This window comes from Melozone crissalis, unplaced genomic scaffold (genome assembly GCF_028551555.1).
Source record: "Melozone crissalis strain CALT ecotype California unplaced genomic scaffold, PUWL_Pcris_2 ptg000086l_1, whole genome shotgun sequence".
NCBI classification, from domain to species: domain Eukaryota; kingdom Metazoa; phylum Chordata; class Aves; order Passeriformes; family Passerellidae; genus Melozone; species Melozone crissalis.
In genome coordinates, this window is record NW_026535863.1 from 1,168,054 (window position 1) to 1,180,934 (window position 12,881).

Here is a 12,881-nt window from a genome sequence, read left to right on the forward strand (position 1 = left end):
CAGACTGGCAGCAGACCCCCACTATTCACTGTCTCCTCATCCACTAGTAACCCCAACACACCCCTATAGCAAGCCCCACCACGACAACCAACCCCATCCCAAGGCCATAACCAACAACACCCCAGTTAGCCCAGGCTTCTGGGTAAGGATGTGCTACCAATGACTCTGAATAAACAAACACTACCAACATCCCCCCTAAATAAACCATAACAAGCATCAAAGACACAAAGGAAATCCCCAAGCTTACCAGCAAACCACACCCTGTGCAACTGCCACTACAACCAGCCCCAGCATCTCATAATAAGGGGAGGGGTTAGATGTAATTAATAACTTATATTAAACCATAGGTGCCAGAGAAAGGAGGTGTGGAAACATTAGAAAAAGTACCAGGAGCTTTTTAAAAATGGCACATGGCAAGTTATCCTGAGGACTGAAACACTACAATAGTGTCTTCAACACACAGTGTGGCCAGCACTTCCCCATGTGTAGCATGGCCACAAGCTTGGGTACCCCAGAACAAGGCAATCCCAGTGACAGGTGCCAGAAAGAGGGCTCCAAAGAACAGAAAGGATGGAAAGGGAACGGAGAACTCCATGGGTGTTGCTGCCTGGCTTTGTTTTGGAATGGTTCAGGCAGCTGAGGAACAGCAAGGTGAGGATTATGAAACAAAACACTGGGAAGGGTACAGAATTTCTGAAGTTCATTTCTGCTGCACTGCTAAGGCTTTTGAGCTGCACCCTACAGTCCCAGCGAGCCACAGGAATTTTACTCTCATGCAGGGGAACACCTTCTCTCTCTCCCTGCACTCAGCAGCTCATTAGCCCAAAAGGTATTTCTGGGGCTGTTTGCACTTTCCCCAGGATAAAGTACAGTCATCCACAGCACTCCCACCATGAAGACTGGGATTATTCTGTATGAAGCAACCTGCCCAGTACCCCCAGTGCTGTCTGAAATGCTGTTCCTGCAGGAAATTCTTCCCTCACAGCTGACACCTTGGCATTTTGCCAGCGAGGCTGTTTCCCAGGGTGGGCAACCTCCCCCAGCATGGAATCAAACATTTTTTAGAGATAGACTGAATTGTGAACCCATCTCCAGTAATATTGGCCATTGATATTAACAGCCTAATTTGCACAATGACATATAATTGAGGCTTGTTGAGGATGACACAAAGGAACACTCTGACCATATGTGTTTGTTATTCCCCTGTTCAGGAATGCCAGATGGAGAGGAACTGTTTGCATGTCTGGCATTTCCAAATTTCTGCTTTTCAACCAGCAAGAAAACTTCACAGCTTCAGTGCTACAAATAACTGTAAATAGGACTGCATCGAATCTGATCCACACACTGCAGGGCAGATAAAGCTTCCAAAGCAGCAGTCAAAGCTGAGTAGAACTGGTTTGTTCCCATTCACTTCCATGGCACCATCTGGTGTCTCAGTGTTGGGTGGATACTTGAGGGACAGTTCAAGAACTGGACATGGCATCTCCTGGTTTCAAGTGTCACGAATATGCAAAGCTCTTCTCCTTTAAGACAGGAATTGCAGCTGCACAGAATTTTTTTTAATTACCCCTCAGTGTGATATGGAACATTTTGGCAAATTCTGAAACAAGATCTTGAATTACTTTCAGTTTGCCTGAGGGCTCATCATGTGGGGAGCACAGAACCAGCACAGCTAGTGGTGGTGGGATTCAAAGTGCTCTGACTCCAGGCAGCAGCAGGTTCTCTGCTAGAGAGAGGATTTGGCCAGCCTGGGCTGGGTTTGGCTGGAGTTATCTGTGGGGTTTCCTGGAATGTGGTTAGAGAGCACAAAGAGGGATCTAATTACAAAACTGAGAAAGCTGATTCTGGATTAACAAAGAAGGAAAGTGGAAAGGATGACAGAGCTGTCCTTCAGAGCACTGGGGAGTTTGAATGTTCTCATATTAACCTGGCTTTACTCGTAAGAGCAGAGCAGTTAACTGACCCCAAACTTTTAACTGTAGTTACCCAGGTCATCCTGCTCCTTCTCCTACAATCCTTCACACAACATGAATGGTTTGATTTGCCTGTGCATAATAACCTCTTATCAGGCCTTATCATAAGCAGAGCATGAGCCCGGGATCTCTGTCCCCAGGGGGATAGAGTGCCAGAAGCCAGCTCGCTTGGACCAAGAAGCCGTGGTTCAAACCCCCAGCAAGCAGGGTAATATTCAGCTCTTATAGTGATTAACCAGCTCATAAGATTTCAGCTTGCAGCTGGGTAAGTTTGCCCTTGGCTGGAGGCTTCAGTAGACTGAGAGAGGAGAAGGAAGAAGACGCCGGCTATTCCATGAAGATGGCTTTAACTGGGGAGTCCGTGAAGGATCTCAGCTCTTTTTCTTCTAAGTTAGTAGGGATACAGTATGCTACTTTTATAGCCTTGGCCAGAATCCAAGCTTGACCAATGGCAAAGGGTTAGAGGGACCATAAAGTGACCAACAGGTAAGGGTTACAAGCTTTTTCCTTAAAAGGGTATAAAGATAGGTTCTGAGTCGGGGGGTCAGGAACTTCTCTGCTGCTGTGTCAGCATTCCTATTGTTAAATTTTCCATGGCGCCTTTGATACATCTGTGGAGCTTACTACATGTGCAGTGTAAAACTCTGCTGACCACAAACAGCAGCTGGTCACAGCTCCTTCCTTCAGCATCCCATGTGCACGAGTCATCCCAGCCTGCAGTGCCCAGTATGAACTCTTGGAGCAAACAGCGAGATGGGAGATGAAGGCAGTGCAAACCCATCACTCTGTGAATGCTCCTGCTCCCTTCCCAAGGCTTCCCCAGTTACCTTCAGCAGTGGTGTCTGGCTGAGGACACAGGGCAGGGCGTAGAGCTGCCTCACGAAGAGCCGCAGCTCGTTCACCGTCAGCTGGTTCTGGCACTTCCCTCCCCCGGAGCGGTACCTGCAACGACACATTCAGCCTTCAGCTTAGCACTGAACAGAAAAATAAACACCAGAACATCAGCTCTGAGGCCAGGCTGGACAGGGCTTGGAGCAACCTGGTCCAGTGGAAGGTGTCCCTGCAGGGAGTGGAACAAGATGAGCTTTAAGGTCCCTTCCCACACAAACCATTCTGTGATTTATTGGTTCCCTGACATCTGCTTGTGGTTTCATGTCAGCCAGGCCTTCTTCAGGAACAGCAGAATATTCACAAGCATCCAAGCAGCCCAGGGTTCACACACGTGGGAAACCTCAGTTTGCCACTGCAGAATGAGCTATTGTTGAAACACTCATATTAAACAGGATTCTGGAAAAACGACTCAGCCTTGGAAGGGCACTGGTTATTATGGAATAAAATTAAGCTTTTTTTTCCAGAACACAAAGCAACTGTGGATAAACTATTCAGTTATGTTGCAGTAGCTGTTGTAGTCAGCTCTGCTCATGTCCACACCAAAAGAGAACAAATCCCAATTCTGAATGGGTTTTATATTGACAGGTTGTGTAGGCACTTCTGAAAAATCCTCTCTACACTGAAATCAGCATTTTTATTTTTATCTAAAAGCTTTGTAGCAAATGAGTGGCTTATAAGTGTTAACAAATGGCCCAATATTAAAAGCCTCTCTATACTCAAGCCAGTATTAATGAGGTCTGAGAACCCTGAACAGAAAAGAGATCCCTTATAATGCTGGCTCCAGTTGAATCCACAGTGTGTTATTTATACAAAAGAGGAGAACAGCCCAGCAGGATATGCCAGCATGACTGGAATGTGGACTCTATAAAATAAAATTTCATTTACCATTCTGTGTTAAAAATAGGTATTTTTAACAGATACACAGAATCACATTGAGAGTTCCAAACCCCACAGTCAGCTGAACAATAAAATGAATTCAAAGCCTCAGGTACAACACAGGTTTCTTTACAGTCTGCTTTGTTCTACTGGTTTTTGAGTAAGCTCCACAGTGTCTTCCAAGGAAAAGCACAAGTTTTTAAATACATAAATATTTATATACATATACATACACATATCTAAATGGCAAAGCTGTCACAAGATGTTTTTGAAAACCAGAAATTACATGAGCCTAAGAAAAACGATTGACAGAAGCCAAACCCTTGTTCCTCCAGGGTTAATAATCACAAAAGTCTCCAAGCACAAATCCTCAGAGACTCTAAGGAACAAAACAGGCTTCAGGAGACCTAGAGAAGGCAGGGGATAGACAGGAAAAACATGGCAGCAGGGCAGGAACACTGCTGCCTTCCAGTGCCAGGAGAACAAGGGCCACACCATGCTCCAGCCCCATTCAGATGCTCACAGAACATCTCCAAGCCTGCATCTGTGAGTGTTTAACCCCCAGCACCAAGGGAACCAGAGGAAACAGGGATGTACAGCCCATTTGCATCCCTTCAGGTACTGCAGAGGAGCTGGTGAGCAGGAGTCACAGGATTTACTATGATTTATTATCTCCTGTCCTGATCTTCTCCCCATGAACTGCTGTGTTTACTGCACTGGAGAAGATCCCCCAGTGTCACTGACTGCTGTGACTGACAGGGACAACCTTCCTACAGGAAACAAGTCTCCTGCATGACTCTTCCAAACTCGGGATCAGACCAAAATGCTCAGTCCACAATAGAAAGTTTGTCAAAAGCACAAATCAAATTTTAGGCAGAATCCAGAATCCTTCCTAACCAACATCTGGCACTGGGTGTGATGGAGATTGTCAAGCATCCTGAGCTTCAGGCATATCAATCTGCATGTGATGTAACATGTATTAGGATTTTAAGCAGGTAATTATCTTCTTTACATCTTTCTTCAAAAGTTGTGAGCATTCCCCACTTCAACCTTGTGAGAAAAAAAATAATCAAGTAACACAGGTTTTAAAACAACTAAAAATTATGAAGACATGAAATTGGACTTTTCCCAGAAACATGCCAAAAAAGATTCAAGAAGAAATTGTGAGAGAAGGATAAAACCTCTTCTAGAGCAAATAAGAATCTCAATGCAAGCACTGCCTCAACACTGTACAGCAGCACAGGGTCAATTACTTGTCACAGTCTGGGATGCTGCAGGAGCTGGCAGGCCCAGCTGTGAGGAAGGCTGAGAGCCTCTCATGGTGACAAAAGAACAGATCTAGTCAAGGAGATGAAAATAAGAATTGCTCTCAACTCTTCCCAGGCCAAACAAAGTCAGGGACACATTCAGTGCAGGAAGGACCCAGCTGGCACAGAGGAGCTGGGAAGGGCCTGGCTGCTGCTCCCAGTTCAGCACTGGGAGCCCTGAACAAACACCAGGGATGGGAGAGCACAGACTGGGGATGCCAGATGGCTCAGCACCAAATGAAGGAAAAGATCCAAAGTAGACAAGTCCTTTGATGATGGTGCCTACAATCTCTAGGTTGGAGGTTCCCTATCTGGCAGAAGTCATGCCTGTGGGAGTGCTGAATTTCTCATTCCCTGTTGCAGTATTTTCATGTTGCTGTGACAGAGCCTTCATCCTCCTGTGTGAGCAGGACGGCAAAAGTTAATTTTTATCAAGTTGCTACTACTAAGGCTTACAGAGGGAACAGCAGGAAGGAAAACAAGAATCCTGTCTAAGTGTGACAGCAATATTCAGCTACAGACAGTGTGACAGAACATTGTACCCCAAAGTCCTTCCAAGCCAGTGTTCAATGTACTGCAAGAGCACAGGAGTGAGGAGCTCTGACCCCTGCTGAGGCAGGTGACATGCAGGAACCACAGGTGCTCTTCTACCAGCACAAAAGGCAACTGCTCCAATAAACACCAGGTTGCTCAAAGCAGCAGAAATGGGTGAAAATTCTCCAAATGGGACAAATGACAATCAAATTTTTCTGAAGTACATCACACTTAAGATTGGTGGACATGAATCATACTGTTCTCCACATACATAAACCAAACATTTTCTTAGAAATCACCACTGCAAGGCTTGGTGTGCCCATGGTGAGTCTGAGTGCCCTGATCAATGGCTTTAAGTTGAAGTAGAGCAGGGATAGACAGGATATTGGGAAGGAATTGTTCCCTGTGAGGGTGGTGAGGCCCGGGCACAGGTTGTCCAGAGAAGCTGCAGCTGCCCCATCCCTGGAAGTGACCAAGGTCAGGTTGGAGCAACCTGGGACAGTGGAAGGTGTCCCTACCCATGGTAGGGAGGTGGAATGAGATGAGCTTTAAGGTCCCTTCCAACCCACACCAGTCTGGGATCTATGGGTGAAGAATGACATAACAGAAGATGGTAATTTGTGAATTCTGAGAGAAAGGCTCTTACATCAATACAGGCACAACTAGACTTGTGCAATGAGGAGAACTGGCCTTAGCCTTCTGTTCTGGCTCTTTTCAGCTAATTTCAGACATGGAGTGCCAGCAGGACCAGGTAGGCAGTTCACAAAGAACACTGCCTCACTTCAAATCCCTTGAGCAAATGACCTGTCTGAAAGATTCAATGTAAAGGGCAGGTATTTTTTCAGAGCTCTCATACAACATTGCCACAGCAGCAGCTCAGGGAGTTAAGGCACTTTGTTTTTCCACAGTACAGAGGGTAATGAATGAAACAACACCTGCACTATGGACAGATTTACAGTGTGCACAGCACAAAGACAAGGGGATTGTATCTTGCTGAATGTTACTTTGTCAAACATACCACACCATTCTTTCTTTTCAGGGAACACTGGAATGAATTTACAAACTGTCAAACACAGAGGAAGAAGAGATTTGAAAACTCAGGATGTTTAACTTATTACATATAGTAAAGTTGAATCTCTCTGTCAAAGATGGCTCTGCTAAGGAGACAAAGATTCTTTTAATTTTTAAGTCTTGCAGAGCACTAACACCCATCACTGGCCACTGACATTCATCTCTGGTGGCCCAATTTTGCTGCAGACATGGAGTGGCACTTACCTGGTCTGTCTCTTGCCATTCAACAGCTGCTGGGCCACCGAGGCACATTTGTCTGCGTCCTGTGTCACCAGCCGGAGGTGCCGCAGCAGGTCATTGTCTGGGAACTTTTTAATTTCTGATTCTTCTATCAAAGCCTTGAAACTGATGAGACCTGTTGGGAAAGATATTAAGTTAAGAAGTCTCCCTTTGTGAGGGATTTTCCATGGCAAGGCTTAGAAACACAACATATTAAATGTATTTCTATTTCTACTTCAGTTACACTTTGTGTCAAAATGATTTATGGTCTTGTCACACAGAGACAGCTTAGCATCATTTCTGGGACTGTAACGGCTAAAATATTTACTTAAAAACACAAAGTGATAAATGATTTCTTTTGATTATCACATAAGAAAAAAGTTACTACAGTTTGGAAACTAAACACTGAAAAAACAGTCCTTTTAAATGATGTGCTACAGGCAGTAGGTAAAATCCTCACTTTTTTTGTTGTTGATCTTTGCCTCCAGGGCCTCGTTGACGTTGGAAGCCCACTCGTTGTAGGACTCGGCGCGCATCTTGAGCGCGTTCATCATCGGGTACAGCTCCTCCAGGGTGTAGCGGTACCTGCGGGCAGCACACGACTCAAACCCCCGCAACACCGCGGCTGCACGAGGGCACAACGAGGGCACCAGCACGAGGACCCAGGCTGGGTGGAGCTCAGAGCAGCCTGGACTGCTGGAAGGTGCCCCTGCCCATGGCATGGATGGAATGGGATGAGCTTTAAGGTCCCTTCCAGACCAAACCATTTGGTAATTCTAAAGTGTGTTGGTCTGTACAACACAGAAATAAGTTTCTGTGTGCTCAGGGTTACACAATTAAGACCTTACAACCACACCACGTTCCTTTTGAGATAATTTCAATGTTGTAATTGCTTCAAAAAGCAATTTCTATGGGACAATTAAGGAGTTTGGACACTGTCTTAGAGCGAGCTACATTCACGTAGGACAAAAGGTGTACTAAAGAGCACAGCAAAGTTAACAACAGGAAGGAAAGCTCCAAAAAGCACAACAATACTCCTTGGCAAGGACTGGATCTAAGGGACAATGACCTGGTTGCTATAAATAAAAATGCAAACTAACTGAGACAGCAATTTTTGCCATTATAGAGCAAGAAGAGCTGAATGCTGAAGAGGCTTTGTGTGTGAGCATAAAACAGTCCCATTGTTGTGGGGGCACTGGATTTGCAAAGGACTGAAACAGAAACAGAGAGCAGTCCCACTGGCAGCAGAGATTACCAAATCACAGTACCTACACACGCACAATACTATCTCCAGATCATGGTGTTAGTTACTACCTCAAGCTTACCCCAGTTTGTATTTGTAGGTGGGACAGGAGCAGAGGTCCTCAACATGGTACAAGCACACCAACAACCCAGGTTTGCAGGGACAATAAACTGCTGACATGAAGCAGGTGGTTTTACACTTCAGGCACTGTCGCTCATCGTCAGGGAACAGCTCAAACGTCACCCTCTCCGAGTCAGTCACTCCCTGCAAGAGTGTCACATCAAAGCCTAATGAAGAAGTGACTGTTCCAAAGAGGAGGCTATTCCAAGCTAAAACATCAAAAGGTGAATTTATCAAAAGAATAATGAAGTTTAGATATAAGATATTCAACCCAGGTAGACAGAAATCTTGGTTAATGAAAAAATCAGCTTTTCTGACCAAATGACTGGAAGTACAAATATTACCTTTAAAGTGACATTCTGAACAACATTAAGGGGCAGGTACTAAAATAAGGTGCATGATCAATGATTCTTTACCCAGGTGCTCCTCTGAAATCCACAATTTAGGAAGGGACTAAGTACCTCTAAGCCTCTGACATCCCAGTACAAGAACCAGCATGTTCTCACATCACTGTTTCAACTGTTACTTCATTCATTATAATGAATTCCATCCCTCCAAGTGCTCAAGTCCAGGTTGGATAGGCCTGGCAACAACCTGGTCTAGTGGAAAGTGTCCCTGCCCATGGCAGGGGATGGAATGAGATGACCTCTAAAGTCCCTTCCCACCCAAACCATCATTTCCTACAACTCACCAGTTTATCAACCTTCTCACGCAGCCTCTTCTCCTCTTCAATCATAATAGCCATGTCTTTCTGGACTGTAGATGCCACCACAACATCCAGGACATCTGCTTTGGAAGCCATCTTACAGATCATCTCGTCGTGGGAGAAGACGCAGTAGCGGTTGAGCAGCCGATAATGCTCCACACACTGCCGGCCCAGGGGCAGCTGCAGAGCAGACACAGGGTGCACTTGGGACAGGATATCAAGGGAATCCCTCTGTGTGCTACTACCCAGAAACCGCCCCCAGACAAATCCTTCCAGCAACAACATTCACACTTCAGAGTATAAAACTAGAGAAATCGAGATCCCGAGTTGTGCACACCAGGAATGCTTATGGCTCTTTCCCAGTGTGAGCTGAAGGAGATGCCCTCTCTTGCAGAGGTTGTAATTAAAGGCTACTAAGTCACTAAACCACAGTGGGCTACACTGTGCTACAGGCAGTAGGTAAAATCCTCACTTGAATCTTGGAAGATCCAAGATAAAAATGCACTGAGGCCAAAGAAGCATCAAAAGGACAAGTATATAAGCCTGGCCTGTACCCACCACTCGAGGGATGCCCCATCCCACACAGGTGCAGGGCACCCTGGGCCTTTCCCCTGCTGACAGGAACTGTGCTGCAGCATGAGAAACTGCTGGCTCAGGGAGCACTCATGTCCCTAACTGGCTGCAGGCACAGCACACAGCTCATCCTGAGCTGGGCAGGTCACTCAGCTCTGTTCTAAGAGCAGGCAAACAGGGATGCTCAGAGTACAACACAGTTATGTGTTGGGTCCAGTGTGAAACTCATGGAAGGACAAGAGGAAAAACCAAACCAAACCAAGTAACATGTGAGCACAGTCAAGTGCAGAAAGCTTTCTTGCAATATTAGTCATCTTCCTCTTCTAAGTAATGTTTTTTACATCTAGCAATGTTTTAGTTGGGCTACACTTACAAATAGCCAAGACTTTTTTTGGGGGAAAAAAAATCACAAGAGAAGTAATTTGAAATATCAGAAGCTTACAAGAACCTTTGTGAGATCAGACAGCACTGTGTGTCTGAGTCATTTTCTATCAAGGTAAAATTACTTGTAACTTAGGAGCAACTGTCCTCCATTTGTGTTTATTTTTAAAAAGACAAAGATCTTACTCAATAACTCTAACCCAATAACTGTAATGTGTGCCCACCTCTGCCAGTTCTGAGAGCTGAGTGAAGCTCACTAGGAATGATGCACTGCTCAGCAAACCTTCTATCTGAACTTGAGAACTTTCTGCACTCTTCTCATTAAAGCGTCTTTCCCTAAAAACCTAGAGCACCTCTGCTACCTAAGAGGATGCGGTCACATGAGATGCAATTCCTATTTTTCCCCCTACAAGAGGACTATCAATGTCTTTAACTTTTAGTAATGTGCTACACGTATTATCTAACCTTATCACACAAGCTAAAGCAGAAAAGATGTCCAAGTTGGATTTGGTTTCCAGCTGCAGAAAGCACTTAGAGAATTCCCAGTGCAATAAACTAGGAAATTTTATCATTCCAGCTTTTGATTTGAGATGGAATTTGGGGACACAAAAATGAGCGACACTGGTGCATCTCATACTCCAGGCATGCACAGAACTGTGCCTCCCTCCTGCTGCAAGTTACATCAGCCCTGATACATAATTCCAAACCAAATCTTCAGAACCAGAGGCAACCTGCAGCTCAGTGCATGACAAACCTTCAGCAAACACAGTAACAGGCTCCTTCTGATCTGTGGCCTAGATTTGTGCAATAAATCAGAGCTATAGAGCAGCTAGAACAGCTTTGGAACTGCTCACTTAGGGAAAAACTGGTTTGGAACATACCCAGTCCACGGTGCAGAAGTTCACAGCTTCAGCAAAGTTGAATCCCTGGTTGAAGCCGCTGTGGTAAGCTCTGGGAAAGGTGATAACAAACTCCCCTGCACACTGGTTGGTTCTGTACACCTGGGGGGACAGACAGGCCAGGGTCAGCTCACACCCAAACACAGCTGGGGAGGAGAACATGGATTTCCAACTCGCAGTAACTTCTGTGAGGACTTCCCGGAGTTTAAACCACAAGCCCAAGAATTACAACTGGCAGCTGATAAAGAGTCACATAAAACCCTGGAAAGCCTGGGTTCCACTCAGCCACACCCCTCTCTGAACAGTCCTAGGTTGGCTGCCTGGGCCTTGTGCTCCTCACACCTAAGGGTTAGGGTCAACACAGATCCAGCTCTCTCCAATGTGCAGCTGAAGGGGAAGAGAAATTGGGAACCTTAACATTCATATTATTGTTCATCTAAGACTGTTGGGGCCACACACTCAGCATGAAAGCAGGCAAGTCATCCTGCATCCTTCCATTTTGGAGGCTACCATAGGAGACAAACTTGCTACTTTTTCCAGATTTTCCTTTAAGTCCCAAGGTCAGCTCATCAAAAGCCAATTAAGTTGTAAAGGGACATAATTCCCATGAATAATCTAGTATGGAATAAGATGAAATCTGATGAAAAAATGTTTTTTAAATACCTAAGGACTTATCCAGGAAAAATAAGAGAATGTGGATGACAAAATAAAGGAAGAATGGGGTCTGGGGCCTTGACAGAAACTCTATGCCAAAAATCTGTGTCTGATTGAACAGACATACAAGAGCTCCTGCCATTGTTCCAAAGGTAAAGCCTAAACCTTTCAGCTGAGACACAGAAATAGAAATATCCAAGATAGATCTCCAGAGAAGAGTCTGCCGGTTGACTCCAAAGGCAACAATTCCATTGCCCATCTGTTCACACTGGCACATTTTAGTGGATAAGGAAGATGCAACACACATGGAAACCACCACACCACCTCTGTAATAAAAGTGGCTTCAATTATCAGCTTTAAGTAGAGTTCCAATCAAAGAGGGTTGGTTGGGGGAGTAGCACAGGAGTCTGACACATACAGGCACCCCGTGGGCCATCAAAGTGTTCGGGTTCATTATGGTGACAAGTTGGTGCAAGAGATCTGGCTGGGACTCAAATAGCTCTGGAGCAAGTTTCTTCATTACATCCTCCAGCTGCTCAGCTGCGTACCCTGGGGCTCCATACCACGTTTTAGGCTCCCCCCTGCAAGATTATTAAAAAAAGTTAAATATAAGCAAACTTTAAGTTACATTTTTAGTCTTCTGCTTTAAAATACACTATGTCAAAGGTAGGGAATATCACCAGGAAGGAATGCAAAGGTTCTGTACATTCCTGAATCTTCATATTTTACACAGGTCCCTCTTCTCCAGACCTGTTTTTAACTGCCTACACTTCTGAGCAGGTACTTCAAATATTGTGGGGGAGGGAAAAAAAGTCTGAAGAAGTCCTCAGTGAAGTTCTGCTGATTCCAGCACAACTTCAAAACATAAGCTGCCTGTCTTTTCCCATGAACACAAACTCCCTCTTGGGTCCAACAACCAAAGCCAGTTCTTTCTGTCTTATGTATAGCTGCCATAAAAGCAACACATAGGAAGTAGAAATCAAACTTCCAAATTTGCAAGACTTCAAGGGGAAAAAAATCCATATCCAGAGTAGAAACAAAGAACTTTCAGCACTCGATGCAAGCCAGTTGAGAGAATTAAGGGGATGCAGATGTGTTCCAGCAGATACTGTTACAAGCTTACACTGACACTGGCTCACTGCAGCACTGAGACAAAATGCTTCCAGGGCCTTAGAAAGAATGAACTTAGAAAAGGTATTTAGAAAGGAAAACAGACAAATCACCTTATTCCAAGACTTCTGAAGAGTTGGCAGACTAAAATTGACCCAACAGTCAGTTCCATCAATCATGAAGTAATTGGGAGGATTCCAAAACATAAAAGTGAAGTGTGAATTCAGAAGTCTACCTCTCATCCCTAGGAGCTCATTCCTGTACTTACACAGCCCCTGTGTCAGGGGAAGAGGAGAGCCAGCAGGACTGTGGAGGGGCAGTTAC

At 45.1% G+C, this 12,881-nt stretch overlaps 1 protein-coding gene across 1 annotated transcript in view; it reads right to left on the reverse strand.

Moving 5' to 3' along the window:
* Positions 1-12,881, reverse strand: part of KDM5B (lysine demethylase 5B) — a 59,842-nt gene that overhangs the window by 14,492 nt on the left and 32,469 nt on the right. The window contains exons 12-18 of the mRNA XM_054290754.1: positions 11,866-12,028; positions 10,776-10,895; positions 8,926-9,120; positions 8,197-8,378; positions 7,332-7,456; positions 6,857-7,007; positions 2,801-2,915 (exon numbers count right to left, since the gene is read on the reverse strand). Of these exons, the coding sequence (XP_054146729.1) occupies positions 2,801-2,915; positions 6,857-7,007; positions 7,332-7,456; positions 8,197-8,378; positions 8,926-9,120; positions 10,776-10,895; positions 11,866-12,028 (1,051 nt within the window). The remainder of the gene's footprint in view (positions 1-2,800; positions 2,916-6,856; positions 7,008-7,331; positions 7,457-8,196; positions 8,379-8,925; positions 9,121-10,775; positions 10,896-11,865; positions 12,029-12,881) is intronic.